Source organism: Salvelinus namaycush, chromosome 18 (assembly GCF_016432855.1).
Source record: "Salvelinus namaycush isolate Seneca chromosome 18, SaNama_1.0, whole genome shotgun sequence".
Classification (NCBI taxonomy): domain Eukaryota; kingdom Metazoa; phylum Chordata; class Actinopteri; order Salmoniformes; family Salmonidae; genus Salvelinus; species Salvelinus namaycush.
The window spans coordinates 5532157-5547039 of record NC_052324.1 but is presented as its reverse complement, the minus strand read 5'-3'; the positions used below and the strand labels follow the sequence as shown (position 1 = coordinate 5547039).

Here is a 14883-nt window from a genome sequence, read left to right as displayed (position 1 = left end):
ATAGAGAGACCAGTAATGAGCATGTTGGAACTTTTCTTCCAGGGAGTATGCCGAGATGTTTGAGATCCAGCTGTTCAGCGCCACGGGCGGAGCCATACTGGGGACTCATTTGGTCGCCAGTGTTACCATCGCCAAGAGCGACTCACCCAACGGCGTGGTCCGTTTCCTGAACGAGAGCGTGATCACCCTGGTGAACCCCAACAGCACCCTGAGGCTCAGCCTGCTCCTGGAGAGGGTGGGCGGGCTAGTGGGCAACACTACGGTAAGCCTACTGGGACCATCCACTTCCTCTGTCTGGTCTCTCTCTCTCTCTCCCTCTTGTTCGCACAGGAGGCTGGTGAGGGGAGGATGGCTCATAATAATGGCTAGAATGGAGTGAATGGAATGGTATCAAACACAAGGAAGCCATGTGTTCAATGTGTCAATTTCATTACATTCCAGACAGTATTCCAGCCATTACTATGAGCCTGTCCGCCCCAATTCAGGTGCTAACAGCCGCCTGTACTTGCTAGGCCTATAGACATCTAAGCAACTTTCGGGCCAGTTTCCCGGACACAGACTAAAAATTATGCTCAATGGAGAATCTCCAGTGAAAGTACTTTTTAGTTCAGGACGAACCTGAATCTGTGTTCGGGAAACTAGTGTATAACCGCCATGTTTTGTCTCTCTGACCTCGTAGTACAAGAGCATGTTCACCGTCATCGTTTCTCTGCCAGATAGATGTCCATCATTCATTCTATGTTGCTAAACTTAATGACACTGTAATGTTATTAGCCTACAGTGCCTTCGAAGTATTCACACCACTTGACTTATTCCCCATTTTGCTGTGTTATCGCGTGGATTTAAATATTAAATGAGATCTTTTTGTCACTCGCAATACTCCGTGAGGTGAAATTAGGTAATTTTTTTTAAATACATTTTTTCCAAATTAATAAAAAATGAAAAGCTGAAATATCTTGAGTCTATAAGTATTCAACCCCTTTGTTATGGCAAATGTAAATAAGTTAAGGAGAAAAAAAATTGCTTACCAAGTCACATAATAAGTTGCACCCTGTGTGCAATAATAGTGTTTAACAGGATGTTTTAATGACTACCTCATCTCTGTACCCCACACATACAATTATTAGTGTGAGTGAAAAGAAAGCCTGTACAGAATACAAATATATTTTTTAAATGCAACCTGTTTGCAACCAGGCACTAAAGTAATACTGCAATAAATGTGGCAAAGCAATTCACTTTTTGTCCTAAATACAAAGTGTTATGTTTGGGGCAAATCCAATACAACACATTACTACTGAGTACCACTCTCCATATTTTCAAGCATAGTGGTGTCTGCATCATGTTATGGGTATGCTTGTAATCGTTAAGGACTGTGGAGTTTTTCAGGATAAAAAAGAAACGGAATGAAGCTAAGCACAGGCAAAATCCTAGAGGAAAACTTTTTCCAGTCTGCTTTCCACCAGACACTGGGAGATAAATTCCCCTTTCAGCAGGGCAGTAATCTACACTGGAGTTGCTTACCAAGAAGACAGTGAATGTTCCTGAGTGGCTGAGTTACAGTTTTAACTTAAATCTACTTGAAAATCTGTGGCAAGACCTGAAAATGGTAGTCTAGCAATGATCAACAACCAATTAGACAGAACTCGAAGCATTTTGAAAAGAATAATGGGCAAATGTTGCACAGTCCAGGATTGGAAAGCTCTTAGAGACTTATGCAGAAAGACTCACAACTGTAATCGCTGCCAAAGGTACTTCTACAAAGTATGGACTCAAGGGTGTGAAAACTTACAGTACCAGTCAAAAGTTTGGACACACCTACTCATTCAAGGGTTTTTCTTTATTTTTACTATTTTCTATATTGTAGAATAATAGTGAAGACATAACTATGAAATAACACATGTGGAATCATGTAGTAGCCAAAAATGGGTTAAACAAATCAAAATGTACAGTAGTCACCCTTTGCCTTGATGCCAGCTTTGCACACTCTTGGCATTCTCTCAACCAGCTTCACCTGGGATGCTTTTCCAACAGCCTTGAATGAGTTCCCACATAGACTGAGCACGTTTTGGCTGCTTTTCCTTCACTCTGCGGTCCAACTCATCCCAAACCATCTCAATTGGGTTGAGGTTGAGTGATTGTGGAGGCCAGGTCATCTGATGCAGCACTCCATCACTCTCCTTCTTGGTCAAATAGCCCTTACACAGCCTGGAGGTGTGTTCGGTCATTGTCCTCATGAAAAACAAATGATAGTCCCACTAAGTGCAAACTAGATGGGATGGCATATCGCTGCAGAATGCTATGGTAGCCATGCTGGTTAAGTGTGCCTTGAATTCTAAATAAATCACAGACAGTGTCACCAGCAAAGCACCATCACACCTCCTCCTCCATGCTTCACGGAGGGAACCACACATGAAGAGATCATCCGTTCACCTACTCTGGGTCTCACAAAGACATGTTGGTTAGAACCAAAAATCTAATTTGATTTCCACCGGTCTAATGTCCATTGCTTGTGTTTCTTGCCCCAAGCAAGTCTCTTCTTCAAATTGGTGTCCTTTAGTATTGGTTTCTTTGCAGCAATTCAACCATGAAGGCCTGATTCACGCAGTCTCCTCTGAACAGTTGATGTTGAGATGTGTCTGTTACTTGAACTCTGTGAAGCATTTATTTGGGCTGCAATTTCTGTGGCTGGTAACGCTAATGACCTCATCCTCTGCAGCAGAGGTAACTCTGGGTCTTCCTTTCCTGTGGCGGTCCTCATACAAGCCAGTTTCATCATAGCGCTTGATGGTTTTTGCGACTGCGCTTGAAGAAACTTTCAAAGTTCTTGACATTTTCCAGATTGACTGACCTTCATGTCTTAAAGTAATGATGGACTGTCGTTTCTCTTTGCTTATTTGAGCTGTTCTTGCCATAATATGGACTTGGTCCTTTACCAAATAGGGCTATCTTCTGTGTACCACCCCTATCTTGTCACAACACAACTGATTGGCTCAAACTCATTAAGAAGGAAATAAATTCCACAAATGAACAAATTAACTTTGTGTTAATTGAAATGCATTCCAGGTGACTACCTCATGAAGCTGGTTGAGAGAATGCCAAGAGTATGCAAATCTGTCATCAATGCAAAGGGTGGCTACTTTGAAGAATCTCAAATGTAAAATATATTTTGATTTTTGTAGTACTTTTTTGGTTGCTACATGATTCCATATGTGTTATTTCATAGTTTTGATGTCTTCACTATTATTCTACGATGTACAAAATCGAAACATTTAAGAAAAACGCTGGATTGAGTAGGTGTGTCCAAACTTTTAACTGGTACTGTATGTTAATTAGTTATTTCTGTATTTCATGTTCAATAAATGTGTAAACATTTCTAAAAACATGTTTTCACTTTGTCATTTTGGGGTATTGTGTGTAGATGGATGAGAAAAAAATCTATTTCATCCATTTTGAATTCAGACTGTAACACAAAATGTGGAATAAGTCAATATTATGGATAATGTGTTTTTCACAAGGAATCGATTTGTTGATAAAATATTTGGTAAGTAATGTATTCGTCTTCATCTAAATGTCTTTACAAGCATGAATGTGATGCATACCAGCCCATCTGAATAATTGATGTCCTTTCCTCAGATAACATGGAGCATGCTGGGTCCCAACACCAAAGAGGTCTTACCACCCGTAAACACAGACATTGGTGAACCTGTGAACGGATCATTTCATTTCAGAGATGGAGAGGGGGGATTACGCATCATCGATCTGAGTATTCTCCCCCATGGGGAGGTGGAGGTGGCGGAGACCTTTGTAGTCATGCTTGAGCTCCTCTCAGGAGACATGGACATTGACCCCCAAGCGGGCTCTGTCACGCTCAAGGTATGTCACCCTCCCAACGAGTGACATCTCAATTTTAATATGCACTCCAGTTGTATTCAAACCATTATTGCATCCTATTGAAATTACTTCACAGTCTCTTATTGATATTTAAGAGTCTCTGAGTCATGGTGATGTGTTTGTGGGTTTGTGTGTCTGAATCTGTGTGTGTGTGTGTGTCTATATTCTGCATGTGGTGTGTGTGTCTGTGTGTCTCTATCTCAGATTGAGAAGTTTGGTGACCCTAATGGCATAGTGCAGTTCACGGAGGAGGACCTTAGAGAGCGTGTGTACAGTGAGCCCACAGACAGAGAGGGGCCGCTCAACATCTCCTTCCTCATCACACGCAGAGAGGGCGTCATGGGCAACATCACGGTAAGACCACCTCGGGGGATGATATCATGCAGTTACAGCCAGCAATAGGCTTTATAGGCAATGCTCAGGCTTTGAGTGTGTCCCTTTGTTTCAGATGTACTCAGAGAATGTATTGACAATGCATGAAGTTTATAATAGACTGTCATTACACTGTATGTTGTCACGGTTGTTGTAAGAGACGGACCAAGGCGCAGCGTTTGTTGAGTTCCACATATTTATTCAAAGTGAAACGTCTTTAACCAAAACAATAAACAAGCAACATAACGTGACTATGTGGTGACACACGCACCAACACCAACAATATCCCACAAACACAGGTGGGAAAAATGGCTACCTAAATATGATCCCCAATTAGAGGCAACGATTACCAGCTGCCTCTAATTGGGAACCATACAAAACACCAACATAGAAATATTGAACTAGAACACCCCCTAGTCACGCCCTGACCAACTACACCATAGAGAACCAAGGGCTCTCTATGGTCAGGGCGTGACATATGTCCTATAGCGTACAGCCAATTCCCATGTATGTTATAGATGTGTGTGTGTGTGTCTCTCAGGTGCACTGGCAGATCCTGAGTGACTCTGACACATCGGGGGATTTCTCTGACCTCAGCGGCTCCGTGGTCATCCTAGAGGGTCAGAGGGGGGCAGAGGTGGTCCTCGCCCTGCTGCCCGACGCCGTGCCCGAGCTGGAGGAGCTCTACACGCTCAGGCTGAGCGCCGTAGAGGGCGGCGCCACCCTGGACGCCAACCGCAGTAGCACCCGACTCAGAGTGCGGGCCAACGACGAGCCGCACGGCTTGTTTGGACTGGAGGCGGAGCAGCAGGCGGTGGTGGTGGCAGGGATGGGGGCTGCGCTGGGGAGACTCCTGACCCTGAAGGTGACTCGGCAGGCTGGAGCCTTCGGCAACGCCAGTGTGGGCTACCGGATCAGTACTGGGCCTGGGCTGGATGGACAGGAGCTGCTGGGAGAGGCGGCTGTGGGGAGAGCCCTGGTTAAGGATGGGGAGGACTCAGCCTCTGTTTATGTGCCAATTAATAGTCAGGTAAGAGACCATTGGGGCCAGAGATAGTATACTCAAGACCAGGGTCCCCAATGTATTTCTATGATTTATAACCGTCAATGGGGGATCATGCATTCGTGCCACAACTGAATTTATATATTTCCTGGCAATGCATGTAGATAACTTTGAATCTATATAGTTTTCCTGTTTTTGCATAATTTGTAATGATGAACATCACAAATGACCTAATAAGATCAAAACTATCTCCAGTAATTCAAAGTACCCTTTTTGGCTACAATGCCCTGTCGCTGACCCTGTAGTCATGCTTACCAGACTGAAAATCTCTCTCTCTGTCTCTCGCTCTCTGTCTTGTAGGTGTTTCTCTCAGTGGGTGTGAACTTCACTGTGGAGCTGACGGACGTGAGCCTTCTGGGACCTCTCCCCAGCTCCCCACCCCGCCTCCTACTGGAGGCCAAGGTCGCCATAGTGACCGTCCCAGAGGAAGCAGCCAGCGCTGAGGTATGAGTCAATAACTTTATTGAGTAGGGTGAAGTTGCACCTAGACGCTGATCTTGGGTCAGTTTTGCATTTGACCCAGTAATGTTTAAGGATAGGATTTGGGGATCTCAGCTCAGGGGAAACTTCTCCCCAGAGCTAACTTTATTGTCCCAATGGGGAAGCAAGGTGTACTGTATGTGTTGGGCCTTAGTTCGACCCATGTTTATACCTCCTGTCTCACATTACATTAACCCAAGATGACGAGGAGGCTGACTGAATTACTGGTCTGTGGTTGGTAGCCCCTCCCTCTGAACACCCAACCTCTTTCTGTCAGGACTTATGACAGACTAATGTAACTTCTCAGTCAGTTGACCAGCTTGGTGGTGACCACGACATAGGCTTAGTCTATTGACCTAGCTAGCTACCACGACTATCTCTTCTACTACCAGACAGTATTATCGAAGCATTTACAGCGGTACACAGGGCTGTGGACAATCTTAATGCCAACTTTGTTTCAAAGTTTCATCACGTCATTGCAGAGAGTCACCGTTACAGTGGAAACGGTCTCAACCATTCGTCTAGTTTTTTTTCTGTCTGAATGCCCCATCTTTAGTCAGCTGTTCTATAGCTCATAATTCTAAAACCGTGTAGTTTTGCTTTGTCTCATCTCAATATGTTGTCTATTAGATCTGTCCTGGGCTTTAATGTAACACTCATGAAGTCATCCCTTATTCCTTCTCCTCTGTATGGCTTGTGTGTGTGTGTGTGTGTAGGTGGGCTTTGCCTCGTTGGCACTGCAGGTCTCCAGTGTGGAGACGGGTGTGTGTGAGGCGCTGGTGTCCAGGACGGGGCTGTTTGGGGGCGTGAGGGTGGAGTGGAGCGCAGGGTACCCCCCTGGACAGGCTCCAGTTGGGTTCAGGCCGGGAGTTATCACCCCCAGCTCAGGTAAGGCCCTCAGACAGGAAACTCACCACTGTGCGCTTGAGAAGAGGTTTGGTGACATGTTTATCTGTCTATCTGAGATGTGGAAGTCTCTCCCTGTCTGTTCATTTCCTCTCTCTCTCTAAACACAGAAGGGCATGTGAATATGCTGATAAGTGTTCCTTTTCTCTATGTAAACCCACCAGACACATTCCACCTCCTCCAGTCTCATTTACATCTCTTTTTTTCCAAACGCCACCACCAACAAACGCCCTACAAAATGACCAAACTGATAGTATTGATGTAGGGTGTTGTCTGAGGGTGTTTGTCGTATTCCTCAGGCTCGGTGACTCTGGCCCATGGAGTGAGGAGCAAGACTGTATTCCTCCAGGCACTCCCTGATGTGTCTGAGCCAGCGGCCTACGCCCTCCACCTCACTGCAGCCGGCTCCAGCTCACCTGCTCCTGGAGTAGCCAGACTCAGGTACAGTAACTAGCCTCACCTGCCAGGCTTATAACACTCCTATATACTGTAGACACAACGGTTGGAACGAGACTGCCTTCTGACTGGAGATTGCATTCTGTATGTAATAGTACTGTTAGAATGATATAGCAGCTATGGTGTGATGTTAATCTCTGTTTCCCTCTCCAGGTCAGGGTTCACGGTGGCAGAGATCGAGCCTCTGGGGCTGTACCAGTTCGCCCCGGACTCCCGCCAGCTGGTCATCGAGGAGGACGTGCAGACCATCACCCTCTACGTCCAGCGGCTCTATGGTTTCCGTAGCAACCGTACTCGCCTATCCTATGAGACGGCGTCGGGCAGCGCCCTGGCGGGACAGGACTTCACTGCCGTGCAGGACGGAGAGCTGTTCTTCGACTCGCCCCGCCAGACCTCCGCCTCGATCCGTCTGTCTATACTGGACGATGTGCTCTCGGAGCCCGATGAGATCTTCTATGTCAACCTGACAGACGTTCAGGTGCTGAGCCGTGGTGGTGACCCCCACTCAGGCGACTCCCGACCCCGTCTCACCCCCCAACACAGCGTGGCCACTGTCACCATCCTGACCAGTGATGTCAGCGGGGGTGTGCTGAGCATCGGGCCGGGGCTGGTTCAGACAGCAGAGGACAAGGAGGAGGGGAGCCAGCAGGAGAGGAAAGTGCTCCTCAAGGTGCACAGGTCTGAGAGCCTGGCTGGGCCAGTGAGGGTCAGGGTCCAGGCTTATGGGGACGGGAGTGTCGGAGGTGGCCCTATCCCCTTTACTCTGGAACCCAACAGGAGCCTAGCCCTGGAGGGGCAGGACTTCAGGCTGGAGTCCGCCCTGGTGTCACTGCAGGAGGGGCAAAGCGAGGCCGAGGTCAGCCTACTCATCCTAGACGACTCTGAGCCCGAGGGACAGGAAGTGTTCTTCATCTACCTCAGCGAGCCAGAGGGAGGGGCACAGATCGCAGATGGACCCGACAAGCAGGGCTTCAGCTCCTTTGCCAAAATTATAATCCTAGGTAAAACACTGAAACGCCCATATAAGCATCAGGCTCCCCTGTCACATGCTCCTTTAGTCTATCCATTGGTCAGTCAATTCAAGCTAATGTCATGCTCTAGTTTGTCTAATACAATTGAATCGCTATAGGTCATTGTTTTCCAATACAATTCCTAAATTAGGTCCCTGGGCACAGACATCTGACATCATTCCAGGGATGTGAAATCTGTTCCACTGTTCATTTGAATATAATTGATGATATAATCAAAGGGACGGTCACAAGAGAATCGGAAGCGTGATGCGCTGTATTTGTTGAACGCTCTCCTCAGTGTACATACAGTGAACAGTATAAGGAAATAGTCATACAACTCTGTCTCTCTCTCCTTCCATCCCCTCCCTCTCTCCCTCTCTCAGGGAGTGATTTCCATAATGGGATAGTGGGTTTCAGTGTGAGTTCTCTGCTGGGTCAGGTTCTGGATGAGGACTCAGCAGTGAACAGAACGGCCCTACTCTACCTACAGAGACAACAGAACCGGTATGTTTCTCAGTTTTTTTTATCCTCCGCAACATTCCTCTGCACATGTGACTGTCAGCAAACCAAAGAGTAGCAGCAGTAACAGTGGTGGTAAAATCGGCATCATGAGTAGTGTGATACAAGCAAGCTAAGATGATCACCTCCAGACACTTTGGGGCACTGTGTGTTTGATGTGAGACCCATCTGCTTCTTGCTTTTCTGCCTCCCCCGTGCAGGGCCTTTGAGGACGTTGAGGTGATGTGGCGGGCCACATTCAACAGGGCGGAACTGTCCCTGGTCAACAACGGTGTCAACCTGACCCGGGAGCTGCTGCAGACCTCAGGCACCGTGCTGTGCAGGAGAGGACAGGTCCTCTGTGTCCTCAGCATGGAGGTCCGACAAGACCAGGTGATTCCCAGGTCATACTAGAGGTTAGAGGTCAAGGGGGACCAGAACAGATGAGTCTCACATTACTCTAAAACTGTCAGCAACTCCTCTCCATTTGGACCACTGACCACTGAAGGATGTCCTTATGAAGTAGCTCTCTCCCAGCCCATACATCCCTTGTATCTCACACGATATCTTTCTGCTGTGGCGTCAGAGGATATACAATATGTTAATGTGGAGGTTTGAAGAGAGAATAGGCTGAAGGTGGCATCGACATCAATGTAAGCTCACAGGAGGAAGGCAGGAAGCCCCTGTGGTGTGATCACAGCCTCGGTCCTCTCTCTTCTCATCTCCTTCCTCTCCTCTCCCGGGTGGTCCTACTCACCCAGCCTCTGCCCACTTCCTGTCCTGCTGTTTGTCTGTGTGTCTGGGATATTTTAGGGCAGACGTCCACACGCCTCTTCCTATCGAGCGCAGTCGGTCTGCTGTGCTTCCTAAATCCCCTACCCCTTCCTCCCCTCCCCCTACAAGGCTGGTATATGACACAGCCCTCAGACCTGGGAATGAGAGGAATTAGTCCCAGACTCACTGTTGGAGGCTGCAGGACCCGTCCACCAGTATGTGGCATGGGGTTCAATTCTATAACTGTTTTTTATAAACATTGCTCGTACTCTACTGTAATCTAATGGCTGGGGTACATAATGTTCCCTCTTTCTATTTGTCATACTTTTCCCCTCTTACGTATTTCAATCTTAAACCAGATAGCCTTTCCTGAACCTCATATGTATGTGTGTTGCCATAGGAACCTGAGTACCAGGCCTGGTTCCTGGTTGAGATCTACCAGGTGGGTGTTGGCGCTGCTATCAACGAGAGTGCCCGCTTTGCCAATGTCACCATGCTGGAGAGCGATGACCCCCGGGGGCTGGTCTACTTTGCGGTGGGTTCCAGACTGCCCGTAGCACACCTCAAGACCACCCGCCTCAGTCTGCAGGTGTACAGAGAGGCCAGCACAGCCTCCACCATCACCGTACACTACCGCATGCTGGTGAGAAATATACACATGTGCACAGTACATACTACACACCACACACACTCACATACATGCACAGGAAACATTTTCACAGTGCACACACAAAACAAGCACCCTCACACACCACACACAGACACACACACATGGAATACTTACTTTTTGTAATAATATTTTTCACATTTCCATACATTCACATAAAATAATACTTTTTATATTGCCATTACATTCCCACACTACCACACATCCTCTCACATTGTCTCCCCCTGTAACCTCTCACATCCTTCTGGTCGAAAATGACCATTTCAAAGTAGGCCAAGTCCCATCGTATTCAAGTTGTTGTGTTGTCTAACTCACCAAATCAGATTTCCATTCCTCACCCTGACCTAATTAAGCTGACCTAATTTTGTGACCTTCGAGGTCTAACGGTGTGTGTGTGTGTGTGTGTGTGTGTGTGTCTTCCCTCTCCTCCCATCCTGCCTCTCTCCCAGGGGTGGGGATGAGCTCTGTGTGTTTGGTCTACTGCCTAGCTGGGGGCCGACATTCACTTGTAATCCCAGCCTTTGATATTGTAGATCAAAAGGGAGATTGTCCAGTGCACTTACTAGCACTCCATGTTACATATGACAAGGTTATCTCCTTTCATCTTTCAGACAGAAATGATGTCCTGAAAACATCAGCTGTATACATATTTATGTCACAGAGTCCAAATTCGTCTGTTCATCAATCCATCCCTTCTCCCTTCTATTTCGCCACAGGTCTTCAACCTCCTCTTCTCCTCTTATATTTGTACATGCATAAAGCTCTGTTGCAACACCTACTGTATCTCCCCATCCATCCGTCTCTCTCTCTATTTTCCACCTTTCCCACCTCCCTCAATCTTTCCACCCTACTATGACCTCACACTCCTTTCTCGTTGTCGTCCGATAGGAACTCCCTCGGGCTGAGGCAGTAGGCCCTAACCTGGTCTGGCCCGCCGTGGCCGGGATGGACTTCCTAAAAGAAGAGGGCCAGCTGACCTTTGACCTGGGCCAGAGGAGCACGGGGCTGGACATCACCCTCACCCCAGACCAGGCCTCGTCCAACCCCCCGCCCAAGCGCTTCCTCGTGGAGCTGTATGGAGCCAGCGGAGGGGCCAGGGTGCACCCTGAGTATGGGCTGGCCAACGTGACCCTGGTATCTGACACAGAGGCCCAGCTGGTTTGGGCCCTGTTGGACCAGCTCCAGCAGCCTCTGGACAGCGCCATACTGGATAGGGTGCTCCAGGCCCTGCTCAACAAGGCCACAGCCCAGCTTACACCAGAACAACTGACCGCCATTCTGGTCGCAATGGGAAAGGTGAGAGAGGAGGGAGAGCGAGGGAGAGGGAAAACATAGGCTAGACAGAGAACAGAGGGAGACTTTTTTTTTGCAAACTTGCTTTGTTTGTTATTAAAAGTGATCTGTTTGTGTGGGGTTTTTGTTTTTGTGTGTGCTTAGTGTGTGTTGCATTTGAGTTTGTCTGCTTTTGACTAAGGGCAGCCTTTTCCCATGCAAAATAGTGACAGATCTGCAGACGAATTTCCTTTTGAAAAGGTCTCTGTTGTCACTGACTGTCTGACTCTAGCGGCACCTTGCTGTTACACTGTCACTTCATCTGAACCAATCGGCCTCTAGCAGAGCGGGGGGCTGAGGGCACAGGGAATAACTGTCACTGCCGTACTAGAAAAAAAGGTTCCAAAAGGGTTTGTCAGTTGCGTTGTACTGTATGTATGGTAGCAGAGAATCACCGAATGCCACTTGTCACTCATAACCCACAGGTACTGTGTGTGTGTGTGTGTAGATTTAATAGGGGGCTCTTAGGTTACTGGCTATATGTATCTTAGTCATAAACACCTCCCCTCTCTCTCTCTCTCTCTGCTCGCAAAGGTGCTTATAGAGGCAGAGCGGACCCCTCTTGCTGACAGCAGCCGTGGTTTGACCTATGACCTCCTGTGTGCCATGGCAAACCCCAGCCGTGTCGACACGCAGGGCCTGAGTCAGCTGGCAGAGGTGGCTGAGCGCTTCGCCTTCTCCCTCCTCACACACTCCCAGTGTGGAGCACAGGGTCAAAGGTCAGTCCTGCCCATGGGGGGATTGTGGGTAACTGAAGCGGAGCAGTGCAGTCTATTATTTCTGCTAACGCGAACACTATTGTCTAAGGTCGACTATGGTCTCGTATAGTAGATCTCTTATTTCCCACTGTTACAAAGACTATATGAGTAGAATAAGAGTGTGATTTGTTGGTATTTTCAAAGGGGGAGGACCATTCTGGACACTTGCGCCTACATATCCATCTCTGCCTACCACTGGTACCCTACCCAGATCAACGGGCACATGTTCACAGGCAAGAACTCAGACTCATTCCAGTTGCCAGAGTTCCTCCTTGAGGTGCCAGCCCTGCCCGCGGGCACCCTCTCCCCCTCAGCCTGCCGCCGCGTGCAGCTCACAGAGTACAGCACGGAGCACTGGTTCCTCACCAATGACAAAACCACCGCCCTCAACGGCAAGGCAAGCAGACCCGCACACACTCAATGCCAAATCATGGCAGCTATTAGCACTTTCAGACTGATTGGTAACTATGCTGGAGATGGGATGCCCCCCTTGCAATTTTTCCCAAAGTCATTGTTGTAAAAGAGTGAGTTTTTTTTTTATCCGGGGTGACTTACAGGAGCAATTAGGCTTAAGAGCATTGCTCAAGGGCACATCGGCAGATTGTTCAGCTGGTGGGCTGTAGGAGTCGAACCAGTGACCTTTCGGCTACTGTAATATGGGCTTAACCGATAGGCTTCCCGCCGCCCATCACCGCTTTACTCATTTAGTCCATTCATCTGGTCAAATAAAGGTAAATAAATGATCATCAAGTTATAGGAGAGTACTATGGTATTACAGGTCAGGATGTTTTTGTCCGAATAACTTTTGTGCTGTTCAGAAACAGCAGGGGGCGATGTTGTCCACTGAGGCTCTGTCCTTAGTTTCCGCCAGTTGGTCTTTAGAGCTAAAACCAAATAGAAGTTGCCCATAATAGCTGTAGGCACATATCCAGGGTCAGCTTACCTCCCCCCGATCATTAGTATTGGTCAATTTTGGGGAAAATCCCATATCTGACCTTAAATCAGCATTTAGGGGGCAACTTCATCCTGCTCTGTACTGTAATGGTGTTTCTCTTGTTGTGTAGGTTTTCTCTGCCAGCCTGCAGGGCCGTGGGTCACGGCCCCTGAATAAGAGTGACGAGGTGGTGTACCGTATTCACACCCCTGGGCCAAGGGTCAAACCTGGCCAGTCCCTGTGCCTTCTGTGGAACCAGGCTGCTGAGAGGTACTGTACTCCCACCTGATGCCCTCAACCCCCTCTCCCATACACGGTCACTTTCCTTCACACAGTACTATGTAGCTCTGTAGTGTGTTAATATCTGATATACTGTATATGCATATTATATATACCTCACATGCGACCCTCACATGCGAATGCAGAATGCAAGTATTATTTAATAACTTCATAAAATGAATGGATTCACATACAAGGCATAAAGCTTAAGTTACAAGGCAATACTGACATTAACGTAGCAATCACAATCTAGGCATACAGACAAACCATGAACAGATTGGGGCGGCAGGTAGCCTAGTGGTTAGAGCGTTGGACTAGTAACCGAAAGGTTGCAAGATCGAATCTCTGAGCCGACAAGGTAAAAATCTGTCGTTCTGCCCCTGAACTGTTCCTAGGCCGTCATTGAAAATAAGATTTTGTTCTTAACTGACTTGCCTCGTTAAATAAAGGTTCGAAAAAACAAACAGACCTAGCTTGCTGTAGTTAACAAGAGAAGCATTTCATACGACCTTATTCCATGGGCAGGATACAGGATAAGATACAGAAGGCATTTCATTCTATTTATAACATTTGAAGGTGTCTTTAAAAAAAATACATATATATATATACACCCTTGACCAATCAAATAATACCAAGGTATTGTAACCTGATCACCCAGGCCCAATCTCCAAACTTGATGATCATTTATGTGCCAACTCTCAGATATGTTAACGGTTTCAGAATATTTCAAAGGGTGACAAGTATGACAAGACAGGAGGACTTGATGATCATTCATTCACAGCATCTGAAGGCTTGTGTGGGGGATGAGTTAAGACCAATAAGACATACAGTGTCGTCTGAGTTCTCCTCAGGGGACATGTTTCAGATACATACCAAACATGGATGCGTCACTAACACACATTTCAACAGTCCTATGGATACTATAGAGAGAGAGATTTGGCCCCTCAAAGGGGGGGAAGGGCGTACTGGCTCCTAAATCATTGTCCTTTGTGTCTTCCTTGTGTTCCTGGGCCATTTGCCGGGCAGACCCAGAGGTGACAGAGGTGGCACATAGTTAGCGCTGAGCCTATAGCTCTTACCACAACAAACAGAGCCTTCATGATCACATATGATTTATTTTTGTATGAATCCCCCAAAACGGATATTTCCCTTAGTTTCTGTCGCTATCCTAAACTTGAACCCATATACTAATGTGGTGTGTGACTGAAATGACTATTTTCGACACAATCATTTAGGTGAGTAAAAGCGTCCCCCTTCTGCTCAGCTCTGCTCTGAAGGTGTGAACCTCACACGTAAGGGTCGGCCTCTAGCAGAGAGGTCAGGGGTCAGGCCCTGTCCAGCCAGGACCTCTTTCCGGCCATGGATGAATTGGCCTCCCCCCTCTCTCTCTCTCTCTGGGTTCGCCCAGCCTCATCTGTGATGTCTGCAAGAGTTCAGTTTGTTCTGCTCCGAGTTCCCGAACA

The 14883-nt window shown here is 47.4% G+C and overlaps 1 protein-coding gene across 1 annotated transcript in view; it reads left to right on the top strand.

The window, feature by feature from the left end:
• The window catches only part of adgrv1 (adhesion G protein-coupled receptor V1), a 171100-nt gene that overhangs the window by 64707 nt on the left and 91510 nt on the right, over positions 1-14883 (top strand). The window contains exons 66-80 of the mRNA XM_039013161.1: positions 43-262; positions 3634-3873; positions 4096-4245; positions 4805-5293; positions 5627-5770; positions 6523-6694; positions 7012-7153; positions 7322-8169; positions 8562-8682; positions 8898-9069; positions 9851-10093; positions 11006-11413; positions 11984-12168; positions 12352-12604; positions 13272-13411. Of these exons, the coding sequence (XP_038869089.1) occupies positions 43-262; positions 3634-3873; positions 4096-4245; positions 4805-5293; positions 5627-5770; positions 6523-6694; positions 7012-7153; positions 7322-8169; positions 8562-8682; positions 8898-9069; positions 9851-10093; positions 11006-11413; positions 11984-12168; positions 12352-12604; positions 13272-13411 (3927 nt within the window). The remainder of the gene's footprint in view (positions 1-42; positions 263-3633; positions 3874-4095; positions 4246-4804; positions 5294-5626; positions 5771-6522; positions 6695-7011; positions 7154-7321; positions 8170-8561; positions 8683-8897; positions 9070-9850; positions 10094-11005; positions 11414-11983; positions 12169-12351; positions 12605-13271; positions 13412-14883) is intronic.